The 14134-nt window shown below is 42.6% G+C and overlaps 1 protein-coding gene across 6 annotated transcripts in view; it reads right to left on the bottom strand.

Moving 5' to 3' along the window:
- Positions 1-2325: 2325 nt before the first annotated feature.
- The window catches only part of GPR19 (G protein-coupled receptor 19), a 36090-nt gene continuing 24281 nt past the window's right edge, over positions 2326-14134 (bottom strand). For 4 of the 6 annotated variants that reach the window (XM_032644342.1, XM_032644343.1, XM_032644341.1 and 1 more), the window contains one exon: positions 4714-7644. In XM_032644342.1, the coding sequence (XP_032500233.1) occupies positions 6375-7628 (1254 nt within the window). In that variant the 5' untranslated portion in view covers positions 7629-7644 and the 3' untranslated portion in view covers positions 4714-6374. Of the gene's footprint in view, positions 4116-4695; positions 7645-14134 lie in introns of those variants that run through there. The other 2 variants (XR_004351643.1, XM_032644345.1) reach the window with 2 other exon arrangements.

The raw sequence follows: 14134 nt of genomic DNA, 5'->3' as shown, positions 1-14134 counted from the left end.
CCTCCATCAGTTCTTTCTATTGTATATGTGGAAATCGCAACACAAGAATGACGGTAAAAGGCTGCATTCTCAAGTGTTTTCATATCCTGAATTTAGACCATGCCTTCTTAATAGTTCAAAAAAATCCCCTTTGGAGTGAGTGAATAGAAGTAGCTCTGTCACCTACCTCCCATTCAAGTTCCTGTTCCCAGTTGTTCCTTCCCCCTGAGTCTGCAAAATATTAGCAGAACTAAAAAAGAAAGAAAAGAAAAAGAAAAAAAGCTAAAGAAGGAAAACGATGCCACAATTTGAGAATGGTATTAAAAAACTGTTTCTACTAGTTAGCACATAGCAATAGGTGCTGAAGAACTTGAAAGTGGAAAAATCCATTGGGTTAGCAACAACTAAATTTAAATAACAACAATAGAAAACCTTTTTTGAGGGCTTCCCATGTGTTTGGTAATGCACTGAATGAATGATTTACATGGGTCTGGGCTCATTTTATTACAATCCTATACGGTGGTACGATAGTCTTACATGTCAGCTACGGTAGAATACCAAGTTATTTAATCAACACTAACCTAGGTGTTGCAGTGAAGGTATTTTGTAGATGTGCTCAACAGCTACAACCAACTGACTTTAAGATTATCCTTGATAATATGGTTATCTAATCGGTTAAAGGCCTTAAGAGCAAACAAAAATGAGGTTTCCCTAAGAAGAAATTCTGCCTCAAGACTAGCATCAAATCCTGCCTGCTGGCCTGCCCTAGATTTCAAACTGAAGACTGCAGCAACTACCTGAGTTTCCAGCCTGCCACCCACCCTACAAACTTCAAGCTGGCTGACCCCCTTAATTGCAAGAACCAATTTCTTAAAATACTGCCATCTATCCACCTATCTATCTGTCATCTATGTCCTATTGGTTCTGCTCTTCCTGGAGAACCCTAATACAGGTAGGCATGTTATTTTCCCCATTTTAAAAATAGAGAAGCTGGGGTTTGAGAAGTTGCTGGTTAAACAGGTAGTAAGCAGAACCTGAGCTTCAACGCAGAAGTTGATTCCAGAGCCCTTGAAAACAACCATCATACTTGTGATTAAAGAAAACTTTGTTGGCTGGAGGTGTCACTGGAGTCTTGTGCCCAGTTTTCGCTAATTTTTGAAGGGTCATTCAAGTATATATAGTCCATCTACCTGGAGAATCAGCCCAGAATTTTAATGAGTCTGGACTGATGAATAGAGTATAAATCCATTCTTCTCAGACACTGTGCTCCCCACCCTCTCCACCATAAAACTCTTCACAGATCTTTTGCTGCCCAGGTATCCATGCCATGGTCCGCGTAGCACATTCAGGGTCCTACTAGCAGAATATAGTCTCCTAAAACAGAGCACTCTTTGGAAGGTATTGCAGGGAAGCAGAATAGAGAGGATTCATTCAGAATTCCCTTATAGTTTTCATTCCCCATATCTAGCTGTTGTGGGCAAACAGCTGAAACTGCTATATTGACTGTCTGCCACTGAAAACCAGATGATGTTCTCAAGCTTCCAGACCTGCATCATAACCCTGAAACCAGATACACACACCCAGCATTTCTGGGGGTCATTTTCCTGCAGAGTTAAAATCACACATTCTTCAAATTATAGGTGAATCCTAATTGTATAACTCAATTAGGGTTGATGAGAGTTTTTAAAAAGCAACACTTTTAAAGAGGCTTCTTCTAGTAAGTCAGACAGAAAAAGACAAATATCATATGATATCACCTACATGTGGAATCTAAAAAAATGATACAAATGAACTCATTTACAAAACAGAAACAGACTCACAGACATAGAAAACAAATTTATGCTTACCAAAGGGGAAATGTGGGGAGGGATAAATTAGGAGTTTGGGATTAGCAGATACAAACTACTATGTACAAAATAGATAAACAACAAGGTCCTACTGTATAGCACAGGGAACTCTACTCAGTATTCTGTAATAACCTATATGGGAAAAGAATCTGAAAAAGAGTAGATATTTGTATATGTATAACTGTTTCACTCTGCTGTACAGCAGAAACACAACATTGTAAATCAACTATACTCCAATATAAAATAAAAAAATTAAAAAAAAAACAGAAACAGATTAACAGACATAGAAAACAAACTCATGGTTACCAAAGGGGAAAGGAGGGGGAGGGATAAATTAGGACTTTGGAATTAACAGATACACACTACTACATATAAAATAAATAAACAACAAGGACGTACTGTATAGCACAGGGAACTATATTCAACATCTTGTAATAACCTATCCGATAATGGAAAAGAATCTAAAAAAGAATATATACTTTTACCTTCAGGTGTCCAGTTTACACCTGAAACTAACACAACATTATAAATCAACTATGCTTCAATTAAAAAAAATAGTAAGGAGGCTTCTCCTGAGAAAGAAGACAGAGCTTTTGAACAGAAGTGTTCAAACAATTGTTTGTTGAGCAAACAATTCAGAATGGCCCAGATTGTAGGTAGGGGCTCAAAAAATTAAAGAGGGTCTGAGGGAAATGAGACGGGCCAAAAATAAATTTAACCTAAAATAAATTTAACTGCCTACCTACCAGGAACACAGGAACATTCACTTTTAGGGAAAGTCTAGATTACACTGCTATGGAATCCATAAATTCTGAGAGTCAAATAATAAAAGGAGAAAAGAGAGAGGCCCTGGTAAGTGTGGGTGGCACAACCGTGTGTTTGGTGAGATGGGGTTTTTCGAAAATGCTACCATTTGTAAAATGGGTTTAAAAGAATATTTTGACTAGTGATTTCATGTCTGTAAAGGGTATTAATTATTTTGGAATTTCCCTCCCATGTTGAGATGCTTTGTGTTTTGAACACACTGATTAGTTAATCCGCAGCTGCTGCTCTGGGTGCTCAGCAGTTTTCACTGTCTTGTTGCTACGCAACGAGGACTTTCCCCCAAATCGCCGGTGTGCCAGGCCCTGTGAAGAGCTGGTGGGGTCTGCCTACTGGCCACAGTGCCACCAAGCGGTCGTTCTGCAAAACAGTGGCACCAAGCTGGTTCGTTTCCATGGCTGTCTAATCACGGCCCCCTAAGGTTGTCTCTGCTCCAGATGAATTAGCAGGTTCACTAAGCAATGGAGAATTGTTTATTCTTTTCATATTCTTCCCAACACAGTGAGGATTTTTTCACTCCAGTGAATGCATCATGCCAGCAGCACGGCAAACTTGAAGAATGTTGGACTGGTTGGCAGAAGGCATTTTTGTTTACCCCTACATTGACCTCTCTTGGACATAATTTGCTCTTCTAAACAGTGAGGGGCTTGGGTTAGGTCTCCCAACGTCCCATTCCTTCTACTCTAAAAGTCGAATTCTTTGCTTCTGTTACGTGTGGTTTTTATAAGGAGCATAACCTTGAAGCTGATCCTGGTCCAGCAGCTCCAACAGATCTTGCTTCTGTTGCTTCAAAGCAAGTTTGGCAGGTAGCAGCAAGGCTGGAGGGAGAAGGGAAGCACTGCGCCCACCAGGAGAGCCAAGAGTGCCAACCTTATCTGGCAAATGACCCTGCTCTCCACATGCTTGGTGGAGGTCCCCCTGGATGAAACTGCCCTTGCTGAGAACTCTGGCCCAGGGCATTCATTGGTCCCAGGCACCCTGGGGAAACCTGTGACGGCAGGTCCACAGGGAAGTGTACCTGAGCAGGATGTGCTGATGGACTTTGGGCAGCAGGCTGGTGGCACTAATGATTCCACTGAAGATTAGAAGGAAAGGAGAAATTTGAATTCCACCTCAAAGGATGCGACCCTGCCCCTTCCTCTGATGGTCTGTGGGCACCTGGAGCCAGGGAGGGGAATTGCTCTCCTCAGAACCCTGCTCCCCGTTAGCTTTCCTGAACTCCTGTTTGGAGGCTACATGAATCCACATTTGTGATGCACCTCGTCACGTGCCTGATAAGGAGACTGGAGTCGTTTTCCTATTCCCCCCAACAGCCTGCCTCCCTGTGCTTGGCAGGTAAACGTGAGGTAGGGTGAATGTTGTTCCCGTACTGCTGGGACTTATGCAAATCTTCATCAGTCTGTGCGTTACATCCAGTTTCTTCCAAATTCAGGATCAAGTGAGACAACAGGAATCCTAAATATTAAACTAAAAAAATAAAATGAATTATCCACATGCTGAGAAAATGTAGCTGAATTATCATGGGTCATGAGACTTCAGAGCTCTCTCCATTGTGAGTTGATTAACACTCTTAATTTGTCATTATTTGGGGGGATTTTAAAAAAAAACTAATCTCTATAACAAGAGTTTGTAAGAGGTCGTCTCACTGAATTTCCACCCACTGGGGTAAACTCACAGAACATTAAGGACAGAATGGAGCTTTGTAATCATCTAGTCTTTTCTGGTTTAAACTGAGACCTAAAATACATATATAAATAAAATTAAAGTAAATGAAATTTTACTTGTTACAATCCGACTTTAAAAAATAAATTAAAAAAAAAAAGTACTGCAGGGTCTCTTCTATTTTTTAACAACTCTGAACCACAAAATACCAGGGCCATGGGACATAAACATCTGGCTCATTTTGTCTGCTCAGCCACTGGCTGATAGGATAAGGAAGAGTATGTGGAGGGGAAAGAAAAGGAAGAAAATACAAGACACTTTTTATCTTTTGACTTTGAGTAAAGAAAGCACCTCCACTTAAATGCATCAGCTCTGTAGACGTTTTGTGGATGGAATACTTTATTGTTCTCATTCTTTGCCCCAAATCCCAAGCCTAATCTTGTTTCCCTGTGTCTGCGAGGTGGGATGTACAGCTTCTTTCCCATTTCAGACGTTTAGCACCACCAGCCCAGGAACCTAGCCACAGCCAAGGAAAAGGTGAGGGCCAGCTCACTAAATTTCCAGACTCTCCTGTTAAGAATGCCACGTTCTCCCAGACCTCAAGATTTCCACGCAGGCAGCAGCCATTAGGCCCACAGAGGTCTGGATGGGTTTGGCTACTCATGTATTCCCTAGAGAGAAACCTGTCTTGTCAAGGAAGGAGCAACAGACTTGCAGTTAGGGGGCCTGAGTGTGAAAAACAGCTCGGTCACACTCCGACTTGGGCAAGTCACGTAGAGATGATAATATGAACATCACAGAATACTTGAGAGGATAAAGTGAGATAATACAGGTAAAATCACTGAACAACTGATATTATTATTTGCAATTCTCGTTAACTTGGGTGTGAAAATGCACACCGGTCTTGTCTGTAAACCCGTTATTGTTTGAATAAGTACATCTTTAAAATGTGCTAGTCCTAGATTTGAAATAATGGAGACCTGGCAACCAGAGAAGAAAATCTCGAGTTAACCACAGCCAAAGAAGAGTCTGAGCTTGCTGAGGGTATGATGATACATCCTGGAGAGAGATGAGGGGTAGGAAGTGCTGGCTGGAGAAACGGCCTCATGTCTGAGTGTCCAGGAGAAAGAAGAAAGCGCTCCTTGCCCTTGCTGTCCTAGTGTATAGGGGCAGCGCCGGGCAGCCAAAGGTGTCTGCCTGAACTGCAGAGCGCAGGGAGATCCCATCTGCACTTCTCCCTTTGGCATTTTCTGGGCTTGCCCAGGCAGGGTCCCTGCTCATTTTCTTGAGTTTAACTCAGAAGAGACGTAAACATCCTGGACACAGCCTAGATGGGACATAGATGTGAGGAAAACAGCACGGCCACTTCAAATGTTACAAGGCATCATCAACTGGTTAGGTTAAGGGAGAACGAAAGAGAGACAGAAAAAGAGACAGAGACCAAAATTAGGCAACTCTGTAAGCTTTCTTTCCCTAAGAATCCTGATTATAATTCGATCACAGAAGACTACCCAGCAAGTTCCAATATATTCCAATATACGGAGCGCTCTCCAGAACAGATCCGGACAGAAGGTAATGTATAAACATATACAATATTAAGCCTTTCTAAATGTTGCTTAGTAGAGAAATTCAAGTCTCTGAAATGTGTCACACAGGAGATTTCATTTGGAACAGAAGCCCATAGTTAACAAAATTTCAGTAGGGAGGAGAAAAAGGAAACAGAATAAAACCAGGTTGAATCATTAATCAAAGACTGTGTGTATGGCTTATGCTTTTTGGACCTACTGGTAAATTAAAAAGTAGGAAAGCATTCTTTTTTTTAATGTATGTAACTAATAGAGGAAAGGGACCGTTGACCATAAGCTCAAGGTGAAAGCTTCCTCGAAAACAAAAAGCAACTAAAATAAAAAACGCAGAAACTAAAATCAATAGTGAGTGCATTTTACAAGATCAAACATTTCCCTCAGAAAGTTGATTGAAAAAATATACATAAATAGCTTCTGTTTTTACAGTTAAAGTTTTTAATCTCTGGTGCATAGCAGTAATTGAAAGAATTCTGAGAAATCAGACAAAAGTATTGGGCGGATTTGAATTAATGGGCCAAGCAAGCTTCTTCTCCTTGGCTTCCCTGTCAAATGAACCATAGCTTGAGTCTCTGGCTACAGCTTTGGCCGTGGGGAGGATTTCTGAGACGCCGACATAGTTTTTTTTGGCCATCCGTGAACTGGTTGTGATAGTGTAGGCATTGCTTCGGTAACACTTCATCGAGGACATGCAGAAAGTCTCTTTCATTCCTCTCCTAAAATTGGCATTGTAAATGGAATACAGAGTAGGTTTAGAGGCTGAGGAACTAAAGGATATCCACGTGATAGCTGTAAAAACAAGGGAACTTTTCTTATAGTCTCGTTCATGGGGGTGCCACAGCTGAGCAACATGAAAAGGCAGCCAGGAGAGCAAAAACAGAAGATTTAAAATGAGGAACATCTTGACAGTTTTCACTTTTGTCCTTGGGACGATGTTCGTTGTCCTCCTCACTGTTCGACCATCGGTGCCGATTCTCCAAATGTATTTTATGACCTTCTGGTAAAATAAGATTATGAGGACGGATGGAATCACAAAGCTCACCAAGAAATGGATGACGGTATAGGCAGTTCCTTCCCAAGAGGAGGGGAGGAAATAGTTACAATGACTGTCCCAGTTGGAGCCATAGAAAAAGAACACGGGGGTCACAAAGGCCACCTCAAAGATCCAGGACGCTGCAATCATCTTCTTGGCTTTTTCTCTGGACACCTTGAAGCTCAGAGGGTAGACGATGGTGTAGAACCGGTCTATGCAGATGGAGAGGAGAACGTAGACCTGGACGCCCGGGGTGAGATACTGAAGGTAGCGCACGGCCTTGCACATGGCGCTGCCCAGGGCCCACCGGCCGGTGGCAAACTGCAGCAGGACGAAAGGCATGCTGGCCACGCTGACGAGCAGGTCGGCACACGCCAGGGACACCACAAAGTAGTTGGTGGTGGACTGAGTCCTCCTGCTCCGGTGGATGACCAAACACACCAGGGAATTGCCAAAGACAGAACACAGCCACAGGGCCCCAAAGAAAATGCTGGCTGTGGCCACTTCCCCGGGGTTTGGTCTGTAGTGCAGGTCTGTTCCGTTGCTCCTCCAGCCGTGCTCCTCGTAAAGCTCCGTCAGGTCTTGGCTCAGCAGAGGGGAGGCCATTTCCGTGCAGCTGTGGTTTTGGAGGGGCACCAGAAGTGTAGGAACAACCAAAGGCGGCTTGCTGTTATCCATTCTGTGAGCAAAAACCATATTCATTTTTTCCCTCTTAGTTCTGGATAAGAAAAGAAGAATGAGGCCTCCTGTTAAAACGGTGTTACACGGATTGATTCCTAAGACTAACAATCTTATTTGACGCTTAGATCGGTTGTCATCTGTCAATGAGTAGGGCTTGTGTGTTGGCAGGAAAACATGACTACTAGCCGGAAAGAGCTCTGGCCCCGTTTCTCTTTCATTTTAGGATGCTTTCAGCTGATCCCAGCTCAGGCTTTCCCTGGCCTCCCCATCTCCTGACCCTTAGTCAAATGTGGTGGAACTCATAGCAAGCCCCACTCCTACACTGAACCTTGTTCCCTTCATACGCTGGGGATCACGGAGGGTTAGAGAGCTCAAATCTGGCTCATGGTTAGGGTGTTACCCCCAAATGAAGTGCTGCTGGAATCCCGGTAGGTACGTGAGAAGTTCCCGAATATCGTACCACTAAAGTAACGAGGCTGCAAGGGAGGAAAACTTGGGCAGATGGAAACACACAGGCGTCGGCTATGGAAAAAGCTAACAGAAATCTGTGAATACAGACTGACTGGCCACTGGGAACGACCCTGTCGTTACTTACTTTAGAATTTCCATTACAAAAGCATTATGGGAGCACATGGAGCAAACATAACACTTTCGCATGAGCCAGAAGTAGCGCATTTAATGACACATAAACATAGCCTGTTTTTTTCCAAAAGATGATAGGCCACCTATCAGTGACATATTTTGATGCTATTCTGTCGTTAGTATCTCACCAAATGACCCTGACTGAGGAATATACAAGATGTCCCCTAATGAACGTGTAACCAGGTTACTAGAAACCTTATGGCATTCAGATGATTATAAGCAAGCAACTCTAACTTTACCCAGCCTCTATTTTAACTTTTTTTTCCCTACTATTCAGTGAGGGGGAAAAAAAAAAAAGGTATACTTTTTAATAGGGAAAAAGCCTGTATCATTGTGGGCCATTCAATTAAAATTGAGGTGACTGGTTGCAGTCTGATCATTAGGGTTTAATTTGGTCTGAATTTATTAAGCAGAAAGAGGAAGCACAGCGATTGAATCCATAATAACCAGAGCGACCCCACCTGGCCGGTGGTGCAGGGGAGGGCACACCAGCAGCAGGCTCAGCAGGGCCTCCCGGCCCTCTCCGGGGCTCCCGTCACTACACCTCACAGAGAAACGTTTCTGGGGTTTAGAGGGGAGATGAAAGAACAGTTCTTAACGACCCATTTTTCCTTGAAGGGTTTTCCCAATGACTTGTGGTAGGGAGAGGGTGTTAATAGATATTGTCCTCACCAAGAAACCACATTCAACAAAAGTCTGGGGCTCAGGGCAATGCACTGAAGGCCAGGTCCAGGTTCCCTTCAAGGCTTTTTTTTGATCCATGAAACAGCCCTACTTGATTTCTCAAAGAGAAATGTAAGGAAATTAGCCATTTTAATAAAAGACCTTTAAGCACGGCTGACTGGTTGATAGTAAATTGTAAGACTCGCTACCATACTTTCCATATAAAAAATTAGGATACACGGTCTGAAGACAGGACATAAGATCTAAAATTAGCACTGTCCTAGAAAATCTGGAATGCATGACTGTTATCCTTACAAAATTGAAATAATCTTTTCACCTTTATATGTGTAAAACCTACAAAATTCCAAAAAAAAAAACCCAAAGCCCAAAAAAAAACCCTACAATTTTTAAAAAAGATTTAAAGTTTAAAAATAAAACAGACGAGCTATTTTCCCAGACAGAAGGAGCTGCTCTAAACTCTTGGGGGATGCCTGTGGCCTAAATACAACAGGAGCTGGGAGCACAGGCACTTTCCCATGGCTCCACACACACTTTGAAACCTGTGAACTTCCTTCTGTTTCTTCCTCTCACAGCAGAAGTCTGCAGGTGAAACTCAAGATCACCACTAACACCAAAGCGCTGCGAGGCCTTCGTCCATCCTTTCCTCCAGCTGCTTTACATCAACTAGTGTGTACACCAATTTCTCTGACGCCCCGCCCCCGCCCCCGCCCCACACACTCCTGCCTGGAAGCGCGGGATCCCTCTGCTCAGAAATGGAACGAGGCAGCCTGAGGAGTTCTCCAGTCTAGGTCGCCCCTGCTTGATGGCATGACTTTTCGGACTGGACCTAAAAGTGCTGCAGCTCTGTTTACTTATTCAATACACCAAGAAACTATGCTAGGTACTAGGAGAACAACGAAAAGTAAGGCTCATAAAAGGGTAAATGTATAAATGAGCTGTCTGCCATAGTATAACTAAATTCTATAATAAGTATAATTAGTAGATAAGGAGTTAAGTGACAGAGAAAAATAGGGACCCGATTCTTCTTGGGATAGGGGGAAGGAAAGGAAAGGCTTCACAAAGGAGGTGAGGTGTAAGCCGGGGACCTGGAGGATGAAGGTCCCTTCTTCAGGAACACAAGGGGTTTTTAAAAAAGCCCCAAACATTACAAGGGAGGGAGAAAGCATGTGGAATGATTTGGGGGTCATCCTTCTAGGGCTGATCTTTTGGGGGCCCTTTTCCCCTTAGAGGTATAGTCTTCTGCAGACCATACCTCCCAGACTATACAGTCTCTAAGTGCCCTACAGTCAAACTGACCTACATTTTCCCCATGGCTATAATGAGAGGTTACATTTTCCACATTCATGGGCTGAAATGTGGTCACACAGTGGATAAGAATATACAGAATGGCTGTGGATTCCTTCTTCACAGAGCATGTTGTTACTCCTCTTCCCAGTTTGTTTTGCTTTAGAGCCATGGCTCTCTAGCTTAGCAACACACTGAACTCTCCCAGGGAGCTTTGAAAAAAAATACAGATGCCTGGGTCCTACCCTTAGGGATTCTTTTTTTTTAAATTAATTATTTATTTTTGGCTGTGTTGGGTCTTCGTTTCTGTGCCAGGGCTTTCTCTAGTTGCGGTGAGCGGGGGCCACTCTTCATCGCGGTGCGCGGGCCTCTCACTGTCGCGGCCTCTCTTGTTGCGGAGCACAGGCTCCAGACGCGCAGGCTCAGTAGTTGTGGCACATGGGCCTACTTGCTCCGCGGCACGTGGGATCTTCCCAGATCAGGGCTCGAACCCGTGTCCCCTGCATTGGCAGGCAGATTCTCAACCACTGCGCCACCAGGGAAGCCCCCCTCAGGGATTCTGATTTAATTGCTCTGGAGTGCAGCCTGGGCATCGGGATGTTTCAGAGTTCCCCAGGTGATCCCAACGCGCAGCCCAGACTAACAATCACTGCTTTAGAATGGCTTCCATGTTTCTGTCTTCTCTCATTAACTATGGGGTCCTGGGAAAAGGGCATTATTCATTGTCTGTGCTCTACAGCTTCCACTGAAGTTCTTTACATTAATAATCGCTTGTTAGCTATTTACTGAATTGACTCCATAAGTACAGAGAACTGAAATACAGGCCTCCTACTCTAGGTGGCTCTGCTAGGAGAATTAAATGCAGAGACAGAAAATCACCGTGTGTTCTCAGAGAGCCGAAACGCTGGTGACCATGAAGACAGGGGAAAACATGGCTCCAGAGCAGGGCAAGTGAAACTGAAGTCACCCAGGTCAACTCTCACTTAAGGGACAGTCAAGGTAGTTTAGGTGACCGCAGACAGCCTCCTGCACCCCCCTCCCAGAAAACATGGTCTGCCATATTATAACTAAATTCTAGGGTCCCAAAGTAAAAGTTCAGAAAGGTCTCCCCTGCTCCATTAATTTGGAAATAAATACATCTTCAAGGGAGTGTTTCTGAAACACAAGGGCTGCGGAATTCATAATTATGTCTGGGTCATCCATATTCAGTAATTATAGCAGCAACAAGAAAGACTTCTTCACCTATTTCCTGCTCAACCTGTTTGTTCCCAACCAACTCGGAGACTGCCACATGACACACTCCATTGGGTTGATATTGAGGGCCCCTATTTTAAAATATATCTCTATCTATATGTTATCTAAGAGAGGAATTATTCATCTATTGGGATCTAAGAGATGGGTTTTAATATATAGGTGGGGAAAATGGTGGATGGGTTGACATGGTGTAGAGCTAGGGACTGGGGGACCTCTGAAATAATGGGACCCTGGAGAGTCCCATCATTACAGAGGTCTGGGTCTATATATAAAATGATATGTCTATCATTTTATACTGTAATTTTTATTTTGAACGTTGTCTCCCCTGTTGCATTATGAGTTCCTTAAGGACAGTGACTGTGTCATTATATCACTGGGGCATACAGATATTAATAAAGGTTTACTGAATAAAAAAATGGATAGAGGTGTTAAGAAAAATTATCCAATACTTGAAAATAAGGCACAGAGAGCATAGCGTAAGTGTTTTTTTTTTTTTGGCTGCACCCTGTCCAGGGATCGAATGCAAGCCCCTGCATTGGAAGCGTGGAGTCTTAACCACTGGACCGTCAGGGAGGTCCCCATAGCATAACATTTTAATGTCATGCTACGACATTGTTAAATGGGCTTCCCCAAGGATTATTTAATTCTCTGGAAGAATGTATCTGTGCTTGATTTTGCTATTACTATATGACTAGCGCCCAGACATTACACGCTAACATGCAAATGTCTGTCTAGTAGATAAAATAACCCCAAAGGTTATAGACTTATTGCCCTGTACGACAGTAACCAGCTCTGTGCCTCCTAGCAATCTTATGCTCACATTATTTAAGGAAACAAACAACAGCAATGACAAAAAAAAACCCTATAAATATCCATTTATTCAAATGCTCTTGGAAGCAACCTGATTATCTGATCAGTTCCTTCAGTAATAAGTTAATAAATCTTTGATATGGTGTTCATTCTATATTTGAATGAGTCATGATGAATGACAGTCATTTTAACTTCTTTTTGAAAATCGTGACAGTCATGATTTTAACTTTTTGAAAATCGTATTTTGATGGATGGCTGAATGTATGAATGATTAGAAACTAATGAAAGGACCACAATAGAGGGGCACAGATGAGAAACCGTGTTTACTTCACAGTTTGCCGGCGGCTATTCCTGGATAAGCACATCCTTGCTGGTTAGGTTTCTTCTAGACTCAAAAAAACCCTAACAACAGATTTCTTTTTCCCTCCTGAAATTATAAAGATCCACAGATGTTCTCATAATATAGGAAGACCATTTTTTTCTGACATTTGTTTAAAAATTTAATGGCAAATTAGAATTTTATAATGTTGAATATTTATATGGTTTGGTTGGAAAAAAAAAAATGAACGGAAACATTTTCTGTAGAATGGAAAGTATCTGCTGCACCTAAGCAGATACATTGGCTGTTTACTAATGAGACTAATTACAACGATGACAGTATTTATAACATTACTACTACCAAGAGTTAGTATTTATTTTGTGCTTACTATGTGTCTGGTACTTCATATGCGTAGCCCTTCGAGGTAGGTAACATGATTAGTCCTGTTTTACAATTGAGAAAAACTGAAGTTCTTCCCCAAGGTCATACTGTTGGAAAGCCACAATGGGCTGGATGTGAATTCAGACAGTCAAACTGGCTGTACACGGACTTCTCAATCAAACATAGGAATATAAAGTTATTCCCCCACAGCCTCTTGCTACCCACAGATACATCTGTTCAATATGCTAGCTGAGAAATATGTGACACAGTGAACATTTGGGGGAAAAAAAATCACTCCCACTATATACTGCACAGAGGCTTAGTATCAAAAGTGCGGTAGAAATGTTGGTCTAGAAATACAGCCTTTCTTCAGAATAAAGAATGTGAGAATATTGGAAATTCATTATCGCAGATGATTAACTTGTTGCCTTTTAAATGCGGAATGAAAGCAGAACTCTAGACTTCAGTTTGATTAAAATGCAGAAAAAGTTTGATCAATAGTATTTCCCTGAGTAGGAAATTCTCTTTTAAATTTTAATTGTTGTAATTTAGGAAATATAATGGTGGTAGATATTTTCCTTAAATCTTTCACTGTTATATAGGCCTGATTTACCTATATATGAAATAAGAATGGAACAGAGGTGGACTGGGACCGGCTTGCATGGGGCTCCTCAGAGACAGCTGCGCACATTCCTTCCCAACTCCAAGTTCAGTGACATCATGTTGGTATCATGAATCAGCCATGGTAGGAATATTCACACCATGAAACTGACAAACATCACAAATAGGTTTTTCCCCTGAAGAGCCAGTTGTTAAACGTTGACCAGCCCACCGCTTCCAGTAGGGCAGAGTTTACGGGGCAACCTATCCCGAAGTCCTGAACTTACACACATCCCTGAATTTACAAATGGCTAAGGAGGTCCCATACGCTCTTCAGAAGCTTCCTGAGTTCCTATCTTGCTTTTGGCTCTGAGCTATGGCTCTGGTGCGGACACTGAGCTATGTGCTTTACAGAACTACGTTAAGGCTCAGGTAGCCACCAGCATGACTGTGGTGGGGAAGAGGAAAACCAGAGAGACAGAGACATGTTCTCATAATGTGCCACTCAGATAGGGTTGCCAGATAAAATACAGGATGCCCAGTTAAATGTGAA

This window comes from Phocoena sinus, chromosome 10 (assembly GCF_008692025.1).
Source record: "Phocoena sinus isolate mPhoSin1 chromosome 10, mPhoSin1.pri, whole genome shotgun sequence".
Lineage (NCBI taxonomy): Eukaryota > Metazoa > Chordata > Mammalia > Artiodactyla > Phocoenidae > Phocoena > Phocoena sinus.
Note: the sequence above shows the minus strand (reverse complement) of the source record. Positions and strands in the feature narration are given on the sequence as shown.